Source organism: Hippocampus bargibanti, linkage group LG08 (assembly GCF_051943395.1).
Source record: "Hippocampus bargibanti isolate YZ-2025 linkage group LG08, ASM5194339v1, whole genome shotgun sequence".
Lineage (NCBI taxonomy): Eukaryota > Metazoa > Chordata > Actinopteri > Syngnathiformes > Syngnathidae > Hippocampus > Hippocampus bargibanti.
Genome location: NC_142741.1, coordinates 3,013,602 through 3,032,434, shown reverse-complemented (window position 1 = coordinate 3,032,434; position 18,833 = coordinate 3,013,602). Strand labels below are relative to the sequence as shown.

The 18,833-nt window shown below is 37.8% G+C and overlaps 2 protein-coding genes across 2 annotated transcripts in view; both read left to right on the top strand.

The window, feature by feature from the left end:
- The first annotated feature begins 147 nt into the window (after positions 1-147).
- LOC148894305 (trace amine-associated receptor 13c-like) overlaps positions 148-18,833 on the top strand; it is a 26,095-nt gene continuing 7,409 nt past the window's right edge. The window contains exons 1-2 of the mRNA XM_089002216.1: positions 148-447; positions 1,693-4,346. Coding sequence (XP_088858342.1) covers positions 257-447; positions 1,693-2,512 — 1,011 coding nt within the window. The 5' untranslated portion in view covers positions 148-256 and the 3' untranslated portion in view covers positions 2,513-4,346. The remainder of the gene's footprint in view (positions 448-1,692; positions 4,347-18,833) is intronic.
- On the top strand, positions 5,909-8,296 carry LOC148894306 (trace amine-associated receptor 13c-like). The gene is made up of 3 exons (XM_089002217.1): positions 5,909-6,378; positions 6,464-6,481; positions 6,513-8,296. The coding sequence occupies exons 1-3, from the start codon at positions 6,209-6,211 to the stop codon at positions 7,327-7,329; spliced, it is 1,005 nt and encodes a 334-aa protein (XP_088858343.1). The 5' UTR covers positions 5,909-6,208; the 3' UTR covers positions 7,330-8,296.

Genomic DNA, 18,833 nt, shown 5'->3' with positions numbered 1-18,833 from the left:
ACATGCCATGGAATCTTTGTAAAATACGCTCAGTAGAAGTCATTTGAAGACATTTGACAAATTATGGACACAATATGTCTGGTGGCGTCGGTTGTCCTTTAACAGTAGCTGAATCTGAGCTCGCGATGGCGCTCACCGTGACGTCAGATTTTGACAACTTTGACCCTCCAATGCCATTTGCTCATGGGGGAGGTAGCAATAAATCCATAAAAGAGAAGTTGAGCCAGGAGGCTGTCAGAGCTCCAGCTTCTTCTCCATGGACCTCGACAGTCCGTCTCATCTTTGTTACCCGCAGCTGCCCAACATCTCCTGCGGGAAGACTTCAGCCGATGGCGTTTTTTTCCGAATCTTTCTCCCGCTCGAATGCGTCGCCACCGTGCTGCTCAACTTGCTTGTCATCATTTCAATCTCCCATTTCAGGCATTATTATATTTTTTTCTTTTTTATGTCATGCGTGTATGTTTTGATGGTCCTTGTAAGATTTTCATAGACTTTTCAGGTTTTTTATTTTGTTGTTGCTAATTTCAAATTAGCAACCATATTTGTGTTCAATGTGAGTAGACGACATTTATTTTATTATTTATCATTTATTTATGTATTATGTTGTTCTGTGTATCTTTCTTTTCATTGTAAAGTGTCCTTGGGTGTTCTGAAAGGCGCTTGGAAATTCAATGTATTATTATTTTATTATTTTATTATTGATGAGAAGGTTTCTTCAGCCGTCATCTGGACAAATTAGAAGGTTTCGGACGTTTAGCCTCCTATCCAAGAGGCTTCGTCAGCGAATATTATTATTATTATAGTAGTAGTAGTAGTAGTATATTTTTACTATTATTATTTTTTATTATTATTGTTATTATTAGTATTTTTACTATTATCTTTATTATTATTAATAATAATATTATTTATTATTATATTATCATTACTGTATTATTAATTTTATTTAATTATTATTATTTTATTTTTATTATTACTGTATTATTATATAATGGAACCTTGCTTTATTCATGTAAATTGGGTGTTCTGAAAGGCGCTTGGAAATGCAATGTATTAGTAGTAGTAGTAGTAATTTTACTATTATTATTAATTTATTTATTATATTATTATTATTACTGTATTATTATTAATTTTGTTTAATTATTATTATTTTATTATTAATTACTGTATTATTATATAATGGAACCTTGCTTTATTCATGTAAATTGTGTTTTCCGTTGTGAATGAATGCAGATGCAATTACTCTGAGTTGGAAAATTGTATTAGATATATTTTTCTTTTTATCACAGAGTGGTTAAATAATGAATACTCTAATGCAGAAATACACTGTAAAACAGCAAAGTATTCAACTTTTTGTTAACGTTCTTGCAATGTTGCCGTATTTTCATTTACAGTACTTTTTTTCATTCACCATGGCAGCCACATCCTTTCATAACTTTGCTGCTGTGTTACTTCCAGGTCGAGTGAACGCTGGTGCGAATGACTGCCGCTGCTCACCCACGCAAAAAAAAAAAAAAAAATCCTATGACTGTCAAGTGTCCTTGAGCGTTTTGAAAGGCGCTTAGAAATTAAATGTATTACGATTATTATTATTATCAATGACGTCATCTGCGTATGTTTGCATTGAAATGCCTTGAAAATTGTATCATATCTGTTTTTTCTCCTCTTTTTTTCTGTTTTTGTTTTGGTGTACAGGCAACTCCACACCCCCACCAACCTTCTCCTCCTCTCCCTCGCCGTCTCCGATTTTCTGGTGGGCTCTGTGTCCATGCCGAACGTGATCTACATGAACATGTCCTGCTGGTTTCTGGGTGACGTAATCTGTTCCCTTTGGAATTACGTCATTTTCGTTTCTTCCTCAACAGCGGTGGGAAACATGGTGCTCATATCGGCCGACCGTTACGTGGCTATTTGCCATCCTTTGCAATACGACGTTAAAGTCACTGTGAAAAGAGTTCAATTTTGCGTTTGTCTTTGTTGGTTAGGCGCCATTATCCACTGCGGCATCGTTTTAATGGATCAGTTGACTCACCCCGGAATCTACAACACTTGCCTTGGGGAATGCGTGACCAGTTTTGAGTTTTACGGGAGTATTCTCGACCTAGTCATGAACTTCGCCCTTCCTCTTTGCATCATCGTCACGCTGTACACGAGAGTGTTTGTGGTAGCCGTGTCTCAGGCGCGAACAATGCGTTCTCACGTTCGATGTGTCAAAGCGCAACGTAACGGACTTTTCAGAGCAAAGACTTCTGAAATGAAGGCGGCCAGGACTCTTGGGGTTCTCGTTTTGGTCTTTCTGATGTGTTTCTGTCCGTTTTATATCGTCAATCTGATAGCTGATGGGAAAACTTCGGCTTCGGTGAGCATATATATTCTTCATTTGTATGATTTCAACTCGTGCGTGAACCCGTTGATCTACGCTTTGTTCTACCCTTGGTTTCGAAAAGCCGCTAAGCATATTGTCACCCTGCGTATTCTGCGGCCTGGTTCCTGCGGGGCCAGCAACATACTCTAGACCAGGGGTGGGCAAACTTTTTGACTCACAATGGGTTCTAAAATTTAACAGAGGGCATTTGGGACGGATATACTAAAGCATTAAAGGACAACCGACGTCTCCGGACGAGTTGTGTCCATAATTTGTAAAATGGCTTCAAATGACTTCTACTGAGCGTATTTTAATAAGATTCCACCGCATATAGCTATATTTTACATTTTAAGACCCCCGCTGAATATTCAGGAAGTCTTGTTTTTGAGTTGGTGACGAGTCCGTAAGTGACGTCATGAAAGGACCGCCTCCTGATCGTAAAAAAGACGCATTGTAGCGTCCTTCCATCACGTCAATGTATTTTGCTGTACATGTTTGGTCTGAGAACCGTGTTGCACCCAAACCCCACCAGAAGAGGGAGTCCAAGCTCCATATAAGGAATTTATCAGCCTGTGGCCACTGGAGGTCGCCATTTTGTGCCTCTTTTCTGATGATCAATTGTTGCCCCAATGTTGCCTCAAAATGGCATGGAATAAATTCTTTAATCGATTGCAAACATGTATGCTTTCCTCTTCAGAACTATTTGAATCATATTCATAACTGCATGTGTAACAAGAAAGCATATTCTCAGAATCTGAAGCCATTGTTTTGATTCTCCAGCAATGCAAGACGTCTTGGCGTGACGTCACGAACTGGGGGCGGGACTTTCTGAAAATGCCCAATTCGCAGCTCAATTTTTTTTGCAGATTTTGGACATTTTAAGTCATTTTTATTGGTGTTTTGCATTTGACTAAAAATATCATACTGCGTGTTTTGGGTATTTTAGATGCTATCAAACGTTTTTATGATGTCAGTTAAAAAACAAAAAAGTGATGTCGGTTGTCCTTTAAATGTAGTCTGTGCAAACCTCAGCACATTTAAATGCACTGATCAGTTTGTTATTGTGCTTGTCGTAATTTTAGTCACCTATTCTTTTCATTTCTTCACTTTACTTTTAATAATAATAATAATAATAATAATAATAATAATAATAATAATAATAATTTGACCAGATTTTTTGAGACTGTAATGTGATTTTTCTAAACTAGACAATCATTATTTTCTTTATTTTCCTGAGCTGCTTTTTGAAACACCACTCTTATATTTGGTAGATATGTTGTTCGTTAAAATGTTGTTTGGTTAAAAGGATTTGGGGGCTTTGACTTTGACACCAGTGCTCAATATCAAGAGCAAAACGGAAAATTCATAAATTAGCATATCTGTAACATGAACATTTCACGTTTACAATTTGTTAGATATACAATTTGTGTTTATAGTGAAAAGAGTGATGTACTATATATGTATATATTGATATGTACAATATATGATCGTCTGTGACTGGTTCCATGTCGACGTGACAAAGTCGAGAGAAATACAAAATAAAATAACAAGATTAGTGCCTCTGTGTGAGTATTATTAGTATTGTGTCGTTTTGGTGTTAGTGTACAGTACACTGCACACGAAGCTTCCCATCCGTTTCACTTTCACTAAAAAGAAGAGGAAAAATGAAATAAAATAACCGATGGTGATGCAGGACTTGTATGACAGGAAGTTGATAGCAGTCAACAGCTTGCTAGCGATTATTGCCGTTGAGATGTATCTTTCTTTTACTTATTCGTTTTTATGATTGAATATTCTCAAAGTTCGTTTGGTTCGAATTTTATTGATCGCATCGTCAAAGAATGGGAGTTTGGAGCGCCAAGAGAAGCATTTTAAAAAGGTACCGGCCCGCTAAGATGGTTTCATAGCATGCTAAGTGCTAAAACAAACTTAGCATTGCTATGAATTACGTCACTGCCTCGATGCGTCAAGTACCCAGACGAAGGTAGGAAGCTATTTCTTTTCACAAAATTCCTTCCACGCACTTCATTTGTCACTTTTGTCCACGTTAGAATATATTACGATCCGTTTTCTGTCCCCCCCCCCCTTCAATCGGAACCAGAACCCTGGCCAAATAAGCTTAAAGCCCACTTGGTGGGCCTTTAGCTTGTGCAATTAGCGAATGATAACATTTGAGTTTGTGCGAGCAAATCTGTATTGCCGATAAACTGTTGATTGCAGGGATGCATCTGCGAAATTAAAAAAGGGGGGACAGTTAGCCCCATTATGTCTGAAATTGAGGCCCAAATTCTAAAATAAATAGGTCCCGATTTAACTTGATTGCTGAAGTATACTTAACTGATTGAATAAACCGAAATATATTCATTGGAACATGGTAGTTCTAAATTGCAAACGAAAAACCATTTTTGGAGTAAAATATATTTGTTTAATATATCAATAACATTAATTCAAGTCAAAGAATGGATTCATACATAAAATAAACATTTTCAATTTCAAAAGGCGAAAAGTGTGTATCCCAAAAAAATAATTTCCCATAGGAAACCATTAAAATGAGAATAATCTGTTCCCAGGTCCCCATAAAACATAATTTTCTACTTTCTAATTTTCTAAGCCTTAAAACGACACAAAATATACCTCATTTTGTGTATAATAAATGTGCTATGGTATTATAATTAAGTAAATAAACTGTACTGTATAATAAAGCCATTTTATTTACCATTGTGATGGTCGTAGATGGCTTGATGGAATGGAATGGCCGGTTTCTTCAGCATTAAACACTTGATGAGGAACGTAGCCTTCTTTCACCATCTTGAGGAATGGTAGGTACTTTCTCTGCTATAATTTTATCCAGTTCCTCATCAATTGTGTTCTATTTAGCTGGGCTGATAACTTTTTGCAAGTGTAGAGATGGCTTAGGCGGGTTATTTGTGGAGCCTGATTGATGGGAATTTTAACCTTGCAGTCTACACTCTGCTATCAAAGTTGAAACGAGTCCAAATGTCACTGTTTTCTATCCATTTTGTCACTCTCTGTCGTTTGACTGTCTCTTCAATGTTTAAACCGCATCCCCTCACTGCTGCGTTCTTGACCAATCCCGTGGCTTTAAACGACGACTGTGGGCGGGGAATAAAGGACCAAAACAAGTCGGCTGTCATTTTCTTGTTAGGAGAACGGGTTCGTTCGCGAACGACACATCACTCATTGTGGCAGCTCCGTGTGTATCCTGAAAAATAGTTCGTATGCCAAGGTCAAATGTTCACAAATTTAACGTTCGTAAGCCAACGGGTTCGTAAACCGAGGTATCACTGTACTTACCTTTATAAACCGTAATGTTCGCAAAAACAGCGTATACTCCAATCCATTTTTTCCCCCCCGTTTCTCGTCGTATTCGGAAATTCCAAGAACCACCGTGGAGGGAAATACGTAATACGTCATCCATAGCGTAGCTTGGAAAATCCCACCCAAAACTATTTCGTACTTTCGTACACAAAAATGCAATGATATACGACTGCGAGTACAGTGCGCTCGCTTCACTGGACAGAAACAATGGCGGTGGAATATAGGTCACTGTAGCGTACCTACAATATGCGCTAATCATAATAGACTTGCGAGTTACAAAGTTGCGTCACTGGCTGTCAAAATGTGTCAAAGGCGCAAGGGCGCGGCCTCGTTGCATCCCTGTGATTGTCTGCAGTATCTGGGGTACAGTTCCTCCTCGTGACATCATACTTGGACAACTTTTGACCCAATCGCAATTGAGGGTGGTCCCTAGAAGCATTTTTTAAAGAGCTGAACGACAGTAGAGGTGGTGACAAGGAGGTTTGTCACAGCTCCGGTTTCCCTCCAATGGAAACGCAGAACCAATCGGATCTTTGCTTTCCTGAACTGGCCAACATCTCCTGTCGAAAATCGCCGAGCCCCGCCGTTTTTTACCTCGTTCCGCTATTGAGCATCTCTATCCTTACTGTGGTGCTCAACCTGCTTGTCATCACCGCCATTTCCCATTTCAGGCATGTGTTTTTTTTTTTCAAAAAAAAAAAAAAATGTTCTTAATTTTCTAAGAGTCTGCGGATTCGTTTGTGCTAGTTGTGCTTTTCACAGCTTGTCATCTCACGTTGTGTGTGTGTGCGATGTGTGTGTGTGTGTATAGGCAACTCCACACCCCAACCAACCTCCTCCTCCTCTCCCTCGCCGTCACCGACTATCTGGTGGGTCTCCAAATGATCCCGATGGCGATTCGCAGGGCGACATCTTGCTGGTTTCTTGGCGATAACGTGTGCTCTTTGTTTCTGTATTACGTCCTAACGGTGACGTCCACGTCGGTTGGTAATATCGTCTTGATATCCGTCGACCGATACGTGGCCATTTGTGACCCTTTACATTATAACATCAGAGTGACTGTGAAAAGAGTACAACTTTGCGTTTGTCTGTGTTGGTTCTCATCGCTTTCCTATTCGGGAGTCATTTATTACGATCAATTGATTACACCGGGGAAGTATCATTCCTGCTACGGGCAGTGCGTTATCGTTTTTGACTTCATGACAGGTGTCGTCGACTTGGCGGTGTCTTTCGTCTTTCCGCTTTGTAGCGTCGTCATGCTGTACGCCAAAGTGTTTGTGGTCGCTCTGTCGCAGGCGCGTGCCATGCGCCAGCGCCTGCCGTACGGTAAACTCAAACACGCGCCGCCTTTCCGGGTAAAGAAATCCGAGTTGAAGGCCGCCAGGAGTTTGGGGGTTCTGGTTTTTGTGTTTCTCTTGTGCTTCTGTCCGTATTACGGTGTTTTTCTCGCGCGGGATTCCTTACGTAATCCAACCCTTCAAGTGTTTGTTATCTACTTGTATCATTTCAACTCGTGTGTGAATCCCTTGATATACGCTTTGCTCTACCCGTGGTTTAGAAGAGCCGTTAGGCATATTGTCACGCTGCGCATATTGCAGCCTGGCTCCTGTGAACTCAGCGTACTCTAGAATCTATTTTAAATGTTGTTCTTTCTGTAAAAAGTAATATACAGTAAAGTCTCGTTATATCGATATCGGATATATCGATAGTCCCGGTTATATCGATACTATTTCTATGCACGCACGGAGAAAATTACATGCAAACAGGGTCGGATATATCGATAGTCCCGGTTATATCGATATTTTTTTAGACTCCCTTGAATATCGATATAACGAGACTTTACTGTATATCAATTTATCTTCGAGGGACGTCGCTCGTCGTCTTGCTTTTTGTCACTGTGGTCATGCGTATCTTGAGCAGTTGGATTGTGAAGTGGTTAATGCTTATTTTATTAGCAAAAAAACGGTTTCAAAGAGAGGCAGGAAAACAGACTGTAAATCCGAATGAAGGGTCCCCTTTTTTTACCATTTACATAAATTCACTGGTCCAACATTGTGCCGTTTTGTCTGCTTTTATTTTGCCGTTGTTGATCCTTGCTTTTTGTTGTTGTTTTTTTATGATTCGTTATTGTTTTTTTGTTGTTGTTTTGACTCCAAGATGGCGCTGTTACAGCAAACCCTGTATTTCGTTTTTTTTTTCTATTTTTCCTTTCATCACTTTGCTGCTCTGAAATGTAAATTTATCCACTTTGACACGAATAAAGACTAATCTAATGTTAATATGTCTATTACAAGGCCGGTATTACAAATAATAATCTGTTTTTTTTCCCTTTTCGTCAACCACCCTCACACACTTTCATCACAATAGCATCAAACGTTTTCAACAACTCCCTTCTTCATGTCATAAAATTAATTGATATTCATATTCATTCCATAAAGCTAGTGAGATTGTTTTCCTTTTATTCAAGCTAAGCGAGAAACAACAACCAATTTATTTCGAATCATGAAATAAACTCGAATCTGTCGCACATCTTTAACATGAGCGGCATGATCGATCTCTCTCGCTTCTTCCCCCTGGAATTGTTCTCTCTGCCACTCTTACCCGATACGGTAGCGCCCTCTGTTGGCTCTTCGGTGTATTAACACTCAACGAAACATTTTTTTTTTAAACAAAAACTGCATTCGTATTTCTCGTTTACCCTTTGATATTATGACAATAACATTTTATTGTAAATTAAAAAAAATAGAGTTTTCCGTGTGTACTGTATTGTGCTTGTCACTTTGCTCGGGTGCTTAAATGTCGTGTAAAGCCTACAATCAGAACATCTGCTTTCTTAATGGACGCCGCGGTTTCAAATTCCACATCCAACGATGTCATTATACCCTTAAATTGCACTTTAAAAAGTCACAAAAAGCGAATACAAGACACTGATAGAAATTGGGAGCCTGGTTGATGATATATAAATGAATTTTTACTCTAAAACGGTCGGTAGAGGGCCTCCAAGAAGGAGTTTGTTGTCTCTGAAGAGAGGAGGGAGAATGTAGGTACACTACAGTGGAGCGATGTGACGTTCGCGAACGAGCCGGTTCTTAGAGCCGGATCACTGAAGTGAACGAAGAGAGCTGGCTCCGGACAAGCAGCTGGAAATGGGAGCCGACTTTTTTTGTCCTCTATTCCCCGCCCCCAGTCTTCGGTTAAAGCCGCACGTAATTGGTCGATATCCGTGGTAGAGGAGGGAGTATTACAGACACACGCAGCAGTGAGGAGAAGAAGAGGAGGGGGGGTTAGGGTAGACAGGTGGACAATCGGCTGTTGTTATTATTCAATTACTGTATTATATTTTTAAAACGCCTTACTATACGGTGTCGTTTTTTCGCCTAAAAATGCCTTACTATACATGGTGATTTTTTTTCGGTGAAAAATGCCTTACTATACATGGTCGTTTTTTTCAGCTAAAAATGCCTTACTATACATGGTCGTTTTTTTCGGCCAAAAACGCCTTACTATACATGGTCGTTTTTTCGGCTAAAAATGCCTTACTATACATGGTCGTTTTTTTCGGCCAAAAATGCCTTACTATACATGGTCGTTTTTTTTCCGTGAAAAATGCCTTACTATACATGGTCGTTTTTTTCTTCTAAAAATGCCTTACTATACATGGTAGTTTTTTTCGGCTAAAAACGCCTTACTATACATGGTCGTTTTTTTTGGCCAAAAATGCCTTACTATACATGGTGTTTTTTTCGGCTAAAAACGGCTTACTATACATGGTCGTTTTTTCGGCTAAAAATGCCTTACTATACATGGTCGTTTTTTTCGGCCAAAAAAGCCTTACTATACATGGTCGTTTTTTTTTCCGTGAAAAATGCCTTACTATACATGGTCGTTTTTTTCTTCTAAAAATGCCTTACTATACATGGTAGTTTTTTTCGGCTAAAAACGCCTTACTATACATGGTCGTTTTTTTGGGCCAAAAATGCCTTACTATACATGGTGTTTTTTTCGGCTAAAAACGGCTTACTATACATGGTCATTTTTTCTTCTAAAAATGCCTTACTATACATGGTCGTTTTTTTGGGCCAAAAATGCCTTACTATACATGGTGGTTTATTTCGGCCAAAAATGCCTTACTATACATGGTCGTTTTTTTCAGCTAAAAACGGCTTACTATACATGGTCGTTTTTTTCGGCTAAAAATGCCTTACTATACATGGTCGTTTTTTTCGGCTAAAAATACCTTACTATACATGGTCGTTTTTTTTCGGCTGAAAACGCCTTACTATACATGGTCGTTTTTTTTCGGCTAAAAACGCCTTACTATACATGGTCGTTTTTTTTCGGCCAAAATTGCCTTACTATACATGGTCGTTTTTTTCGGCCAAAAACGCCTTACTATACATGGTCGTTTTTTTCGGCTAAAAACGCCTTACTATACATGGTGGTTTTTTTCGGCTAAAAATGCCTTACTATACATGGTCGTTTTTTTCTTCTAAAAATGCCTTACTATACATGGTAGTTTTTTTCGGCTAAAAACGCCTTACTATACATGGTCGTTTTTTTTGGCCAAAAATGCCTTACTATACATGGTGTTTTTTTCGGCTAAAAACGGCTTACTATACATGGTCGTTTTTTCGGCTAAAAATGCCTTACTATACATGGTCGTTTTTTTCGGCCAAAAAAGCCTTACTATACATGGTCGTTTTTTTTTCCGTGAAAAATGCCTTACTATACATGGTCGTTTTTTTCTTCTAAAAATGCCTTACTATACATGGTAGTTTTTTTCGGCTAAAAACGCCTTACTATACATGGTCGTTTTTTTGGGCCAAAAATGCCTTACGATACATGGTGTTTTTTTCGGCTAAAAACGGCTTACTATACATGGTCATTTTTTCTTCTAAAAATGCCTTACTATACATGGTCGTTTTTTTGGGCCAAAAATGCCTTACTATACATGGTGGTTTTTTTCGGCCAAAAATGCCTTACTATACATGGTCGTTTTTTTCAGCTAAAAACGGCTTACTATACATGGTCGTTTTTTTCGGCTAAAAATGCCTTACTATACATGGTCGTTTTTTTCGGCTAAAAATACCTTACTATACATGGTCGTTTTTTTTCGGCTGAAAACGCCTTACTATACATGGTCGTTTTTTTTCGGCTAAAAACGCCTTACTATACATGGTCGTTTTTTTTCGGCCAAAATTGCCTTACTATACATGGTCGTTTTTTTCGGCCAAAAACGCCTTACTATACATGGTCGTTTTTTTCGGCTAAAAATACCTTACTATACATGGTCGTTTTTTTCGGCTAAAAATGCCTTACTATACATGGTCGTTTTTTTCGGCCAAAAACGCCTTACTATACATGGTCGTTTTTTTGGGCTAAAAACGCCTTACTATACATGGTGTTTTTTTCGGCTAAAAACGCCTTACTATACATGGTCGTTTTTTTGGGCTAAAAACGCCTTACTATACATGGTTGTTTTTTTCGGCTAAAAATGCCTTACTATACATGGTTGTTTTTTTCAGCCAAAAACGCCTTACTATACATGGTCGTTTTTTTCGGCTAAAAATGCCTTACTATACATGGTCGTTTTTTTTCAGCCAAAAATGCCTTACTATACATGGTCGTTTTTTTCCAGCCAAAAATGCCTTACTATACATGGTCGTTTTTTCGGCTAAGAAACGCCTTACTATACATGGTCGTTTTTTTTCGGCTAAAAACGCCTTACTATATATGGTCGTTTTTTTCGGCTAAAAATGCCTTACTATACATGGTCGTTTTTTTCGGCTAAAAATGCCTTACTATACATGGTCGTTTTTTTCGGCTAAAAATGCCTTACTATACATGGTCGTTTTTTTCAGCCAAAAATGCCTTACTATACATGGTCGTTTTTTTCAGCTAAAAACGCCTTACTATACATGGTCGTTTTTTTCGGCTAAAAATGCCTTACTATACATGGTCGTTTTTTTTCGGCCAAAAATGCCTTACTATACATGGTCGTTTTTTTCGGCCAAAAACGCCTTACTATACATGGTCGTTTTTTTCGGCTAAAAACGCCTTACTATACATGGTCGTTTTTTTCGGCTAAAAACGCCTTACTATACATGGTCGTTTTTTTCGGCTAAAAACGCCTTACTATACATGGTCGTTTTTTTCGGCTAAAAATGCCTTACTATACATGGTCGTTTTTTTCGGCTAAAAATGCCTTACTATACATGGTCGTTTTTTTCAGCCAAAAATGCCTTACTATACATGGTCGTTTTTTTCGGCTAAAAACGCCTTACTATACATGGTCGTTTTTTTCGGCTAAAAATGCCTTACTATACATGGTCGTTTTTTTCGGCTAAAAACGCCTTACTATACATGGTCGTTTTTTTCGGCTAAAAACGCCTTACTATACATGGTCGTTTTTTTCGGCTAAAAACGCCTTACTATACATGGTCGTTTTTTTCGGCTAAAAACGCCTTACTATACATGGTCGTTTTTTTCGGCTAAAAACGCCTTACTATACATGGTCGTTTTTTTCGGCTAAAAATGCCTTACTATACATGGTCGTTTTTTTCAGCCAAAAATGCCTTACTATACATGGTCGTTTTTTTCGGCTAAAAACGCCTTACTATACATGGTCGTTTTTTTCGGCTAAAAATGCCTTACTATACATGGTCGTTTTTTTCGGCTAAAAATGCCTTACTATACATGGTCGTTTTTTTCAGCCAAAAACGCCTTACTATACATGGTCGTTTTTTTCGGCTAAAAATGCCTTACTATACATGGTCGTTTTTTTCGGCTAAAAACGCCTTACTATACATGGTCGTTTTTTTCGGCTAAAAATGCCTTACTATACATGGTCGTTTTTTTCGGCTAAAAATGCCTTACTATACATGGTCGTTTTTTCGGCTAAAAATGCCTTACTATACATGGTCGTTTTTTTCGGCTAAAAACGCCTTACTATACATGGTCGTTTTTTTCGGCTAAAAACGCCTTACTATACATGGTCGTTTTTTTTCGGCTAAAAACGCCTTACTATACATGGTCGTTTTTTTCGGCTAAAAATGCCTTACTATACATGGTCGTTTTTTTCGGCCAAAAATGCCTTACTATACATGGTCGTTTTTTTCGGCTAAAAACGCCTTACTATACATGGTCGTTTTTTTCGGCTAAAAATGCCTTACTATACATGGTCGTTTTTTTCGGCCAAAAACGCCTTACTATACATGGTCGTTTTTTTCGGCTAAAAATGCCTTACTATACATGGTCGTTTTTTTCGGCTAAAAATGCCTTACTATACATGGTCGTTTTTTTCGGCTAAAAACGCCTTACTATACATGGTCGTTTTTTTCGGCTAAAAATGCCTTACTATACATGGTCGTTTTTTTCGGCTAAAAATGCCTTACTATACATGGTCGTTTTTTTCAGCCAAAAATGCCTTACTATACATGGTCGTTTTTTTCAGGCCAAAAATGCCTTACTATACATGGTCGTTTTTTTCGGCTAAAAACGCCTTACTATACATGGTCGTTTTTTTCGGCTAAAAATGCCTTACTATACATGGTCGTTTTTTTCAGCCAAAAATGCCTTACTATACATGGTTGTTTTTTTCGGCTAAAAATGCCTTACTATACATGGTCGTTTTTTTCGGCCAAAAACGCCTTACTATACATGGTCGTTTTTTCGGCTAAAAACGCCTTACTATACATGGTCGTTTTTTTCCTTTACTATACATGGTCGTTTTTTTCGGCTAAAAATGCCTTACTATACATGGTCGTTTTTTTCGGCTAAAAACGCCTTACTATACATGGTCGTTTTTTTCGGCTAAAAACGCCTTACTATACATGGTCGTTTTTTTCGGCTAAAAACGCCTTACTATACATGGTCGTTTTTTTCGGCCAAAAACGCCTTACTATACATGGTCGTTTTTTTCGGCTAAAAACGCCTTACTATACATGGTCGTTTTTTTCGGCTAAAAACGCCTTACTATACATGGTCGTTTTTTTCGGCCAAAAACGCCTTACTATACATGGTCGTTTTTTTCGGCTAAAAACGCCTTACTATACATGGTCGTTTTTTTCGGCTAAAAACGCCTTACTATACATGGTCGTTTTTTTCGGCTAAAAACGCCTTACTATACATGGTCGTTTTTTTCGGCCAAAAACGCCTTACTATACATGGTCGTTTTTTCGGCTAAAAATGCCTTACTATACATGGTCGTTTTTTTCGGCTAAAAACGCCTTACTATACATGGTCGTTTTTTTCGGCGAAAAGCGCCTTACTATACATGGTCGTTTTTTCGGCTAAAAATGCCTTACTATACATGGTCGTTTTTTTCGGCTAAAAATGCCTTACTATACATGGTCGTTTTTTTCGGCTAAAAACGCCTTACTATACATGGTCGTTTTTTTTCGGCTAAAAACGCCTTACTATACATGGTCGTTTTTTTCGGCTAAAAACGCCTTACTATACATGGTCGTTTTTTCGGCCAAAAATGCCTTACTATACATGGTCGTTTTTTTCGGCTAAAAATGCCTTACTATACATGGTCGTTTTTTTCGGCTAAAAATGCCTTACTATACATGGTCGTTTTTTTCGGCTAAAAATGCCTTACTATACATGGTCGTTTTTTTCGGCTAAAAACGCCTTACTATACATGGTCGTTTTTTTCGGCTAAAAACGCCTTACTATACATGGTCGTTTTTTCGGCTAAAAATGCCTTACTATACATGGTCGTTTTTTTCGGCTAAAAATGCCTTACTATACATGGTCGTTTTTTTTCGGCTAAAAATGCCTTACTATACATGGTCGTTTTTTTTCAGCCAAAAATGCCTTACTATACATGGTCGTTTTTTTCTGCTAAAAACGCCTTACTATACATGGTCGTTTTTTTCGGCTAAAAATGCCTTACTATACATGGTCGTTTTTTTCGGCTAAAAACGCCTTACTATACATGGTCGTTTTTTTGGGCCGAAAATGCCTTACTATACATGGTCGTTTTTTTCGGCTAAAAACGCCTTACTATACATGGTCGTTTTTTTCGGCTAAAAATGCCTTACTATACATGGTCGTTTTTTCGGCCAAAAATGCCTTACTATACATGGTCGTTTTTTTCGGCTAATAAATGCCTTACTATACATGGTCGTTTTTTTAGGCCAAAAATGCCTTACTATACATGGTCGTTTTTTTCGGCCAAAAACGCCTTACTATACATGGTCGTTTTTTTGGGCTAAAAACGCCTTACTATACATGGTGTTTTTTTCGGCTAAAAACGCCTTACTATACATGGTCGTTTTTTTCGGCCAAAAACGCCTTACTATACATGGTCGTTTTTTTTGGGCTAAAAACGCCTTACTATACATGGTGTTTTTTTCGGCTAAAAACGCCTTACTATACATGGTCGTTTTTTCGGCTAAAAATGCCTTACTATACATGGTCGTTTTTTTTTCGGCTAAAAACGCCTTACTATACATGGTCGTTTTTTTCGGCTAAAAACGCCTTACTATACATGGTCGTTTTTTTTCGGCTAAAAACGCCTTACTATACACGCCTTACTATACATGGTGTTTTTTTCGGCTAAAAACGCCTTACTATACATGGTCGTTTTTTTCGGCCAAAATTGCCTTACTATACATGGTCGTTTTTTTCGGCCAAAAACGCCTTACTATACATGGTCGTTTTTTTCGGCTAAAAATGCCTTACTATACATGGTCGTTTTTTTCAGCTAAAACCGCCTTACTATACATGGTGTTTTTTTATTCTAAAAATGCCTTACTATACATGGTCGTTTTTTTCGGCTAAAAATACCTTACTATACATGGTCGTTTTTTTCGGCTAAAAACGCCTTACTATACATGGTCGTTTTTTTCGGCCAAAAACGCCTTACTATACATGGTCGTTTTTTTCAGCCAAAAATGCCTTACTATACATGGTCGTTTTTTTCGGCTAAAAATGCCTTACTATACATGGTCGTTTTTTTCAGCCAAAAATGCCTTACTATACATGGTCGTTTTTTCGGCTAAAAACGCCTTACTATACATGGTCGTTTTTTTCGGCTAAAAATGCCTTACTATACATGGTCGTTTTTTTCGGCTAAAAATGCCTTACTATACATGGTCGTTTTTTTCAGCCAAAAAGGCCTTACTATACATGGTCGTTTTTTTCGGCTAAAAATGCCTTACTATACATGGTCGTTTTTTTTCGGCTAAAAATGCCTTACTATACGTGGTCGTTTTTTTCAGCCAAAAATGCCTTACTATACATGGTCGTTTTTTCGGCTAAAAACGCCTTACTATACATGGTCATTTTTTTCGGCTAAAAATGCCTTACTATACATGGTCGTTTTTTTCGGCCAAAAACGCCTTACTATACATGGTCGTTTTTTTCGGCTAAAAACGCCTTACTATACATGGTCGTTTTTTTCAGCTAAAAATGCCTTACTATACATGGTCGTTTTTTTCAGCTAAAAATGCCTTACTATACATGGTCGTTTTTTTCGGCTAAAAACGCCTTACTATACATGGTCGTTTTTTCGGCTAAAAATGCCTTACTATACATGGTCGTTTTTTTCGGCCAAAAATGCCTTACTATACATGGTCGTTTTTTTTCCGTGAAAAATGCCTTACTATACATGGTCGTTTTTTTCTTCTAAAAATGCCTTACTATACATGGTAGTTTTTTTCGGCTAAAAACGCCTTACTATACATGGTCGTTTTTTTCGGCTAAAAATGCCTTACTATACATGGTGTTTTTTTCGGCCAAAAACGCCTTACTATACATGGTCGTTTTTTCGGCTAAAAACGCCTTACTATACATAGTTGTTTTTTTGGGCTAAAAACGCCTTACTATACATGGTCGTTTTTTTCGGCCAAAAACGCCTTACTATACATGGTCGTTTTTTTGGGCTAAAAACGCCTTACTTATACATGGTGTTTTTTTTGGCTAAAAACGCCTTACTATACATGGTCGTTTTTTTCGGCTAAAAATGCCTTACTATACATGGTCGTTTTTTTCGGCTAAAAACGCCTTACTATACATGGTCGTTTTTTTCGGCTAAAAACGCCTTACTATACATGGTGTTTTTTTCTTCTAAAAATGCCTTACTATACATGGTCGTTTTTTTCGGCTAAAAACACCTTACTATACATGGTCGTTTTTTTTCGGCTAAAAACGTCTTACGATACCTTTTTCAACGTCGTTGTTTCATAAGAATACCTGAAATAGTACTAAGTTTAGATTCCAGGGTTTGAACCCGGGACCTCATACACCCAGAGTACATGCTTAACCACTGAGCTAGTTCACCGTTTAACATGACATGAAAGGTTCACTACACATGATCGTTTTTTTTAGGATAAAAACACCTTACTGTACGTGGTTGTTTTTCTTCAGGTAAAAATGCCTTACGATACATGCTCGTTATTTTATAAGAATACCACCTTAAATAGTACTAAGTTGAGATTCGAGGGTTTGAACCCGGGACCTCATACACCCAGAGTACATGCTTAACCACTGAGCTATTTCACCGTTAAACATGACATGAAAGGTTCACTACACATGGTCGTTTATTTGGGCTAAAAACTCCTTACTATACATGGTGTTTTTTTCGGCTAAAAATGCCTTACTATACATGGTCGTTTTTTTCGGCCAAAAATGCCTTACTATACATGGTCGTTTTTTTTCGGCTAAAAACGCCTTACTATACATGGTCGTTTTTTTCGGCCAAAAACGCCTTACTATACATGGTCGTTTTTTTCGGCTAAAAATGCCTTCCTATACATGGTCGTTTTTTTCTGCTAAAAATGCCTTACTATACATGGTCGTTTTTTTCGGCTAAAAATGCCTTCCTATACATGGTCGTTTTTTTTCGGCTAAAAACGCCTTACTATACATGGTCGTTTTTTTCGGCCAAAAACGCCTTACTATACATGGTCGTTTTTTTCGGCTAAAAATGCCTTACTATACATGGTCGTTTTTTCGGCCAAAAATGCCTTACTATACATGGTCGTTTTTTTCTGCTAAAAATGCCTTACTATACATGGTCGTTTTTTTTCGGCCAAAAATGCCTTACTATACATGGTCGTTTTTTTCCTGCTAAAAATGCCTTACTATACATGGTCGTTTTTTTCTGCTAAAAATGCCTTACTATACATGGTCATTTTTTCGGCCAAAAACGCCTTATTATACATGGTAGTTTTTTTTCTGCTAAAATGCCTTACTATACATGGTCGTTTTTTTCTGCTAAAAATGCTTTACTATACATGGTCGTTTTTTTCTGCTAAAAATGCCTTACTATACATGGTCGTTTTTTTGTCCAAAAATGCCTTACTATACATGGTCGTTTTTTTCGGCCAAAAATGCCTTACTATACATGGTCGTTTTTTTCTGCTAAAAATGCCTTACTATACATGGTCGTTTTTTTCGGCCAAAAACGCCTTACTATACATGGTCGTTTTTTTCGGCCAAAAATGCCTTACTATACATGGTCGTTTTTTTCTGCTAAAAATGCCTTACTATACATGGTCGTTTTTTTCGGCCAATACATGCGTTTTTTTCTGCTAAAAATGCCTTACTATACATGGTCGTTTTTTTCTGCTAAAAATGCCTTACTATACATGGTCGTTTTTTTGTCCAAAAATGCGTTACTATACATGGTCGTTTTTTTCGGCCAAAAATGCCTTACTATACATGGTCGTTTTTTTCTGCTAAAAATGCCTTACTATACATGGTTGTTTTTTTCGGCCAAAAATGCCTTACTATACATGGTCGTTTTTTTTCTGCTAAAAATGCCTTACTATACATGGTCGTTTTTTTCGGCCAAAAACGCCTTACTATACATGGTCGTTTTTTTGTCCAAAAATGCCTTACTATACATGGTCGTTTTTTTCGGCCAAAAATGCCTTACTATACATGGTCGTTTTTTTCTGCTAAAAATGCCTTACTATACATGGTCGTTTTTTTCGGCCAAAAACGCCTTACTATACATGGTCGTTTTTTTCGGCCAAAAATGCCTTACTATACATGGTCGTTTTTTTCTGCTAAAAATGCCTTACTATACATGGTCGTTTTTTTCGGCCAAAAATGCCTTACTATACATGGTCGTTTTTTTCTGCTAAAAATGCCTTACTATACATGGTTGTTTTTTTCG

Bases quoted from the DNA above. Each gene is read 5' to 3' on its own strand.
- LOC148894306 (XM_089002217.1), top strand. From the start codon at position 6,209: ATGGAAACGCAGAACCAATCGGATCTTTGCTTTCCTGAACTGGCCAAC.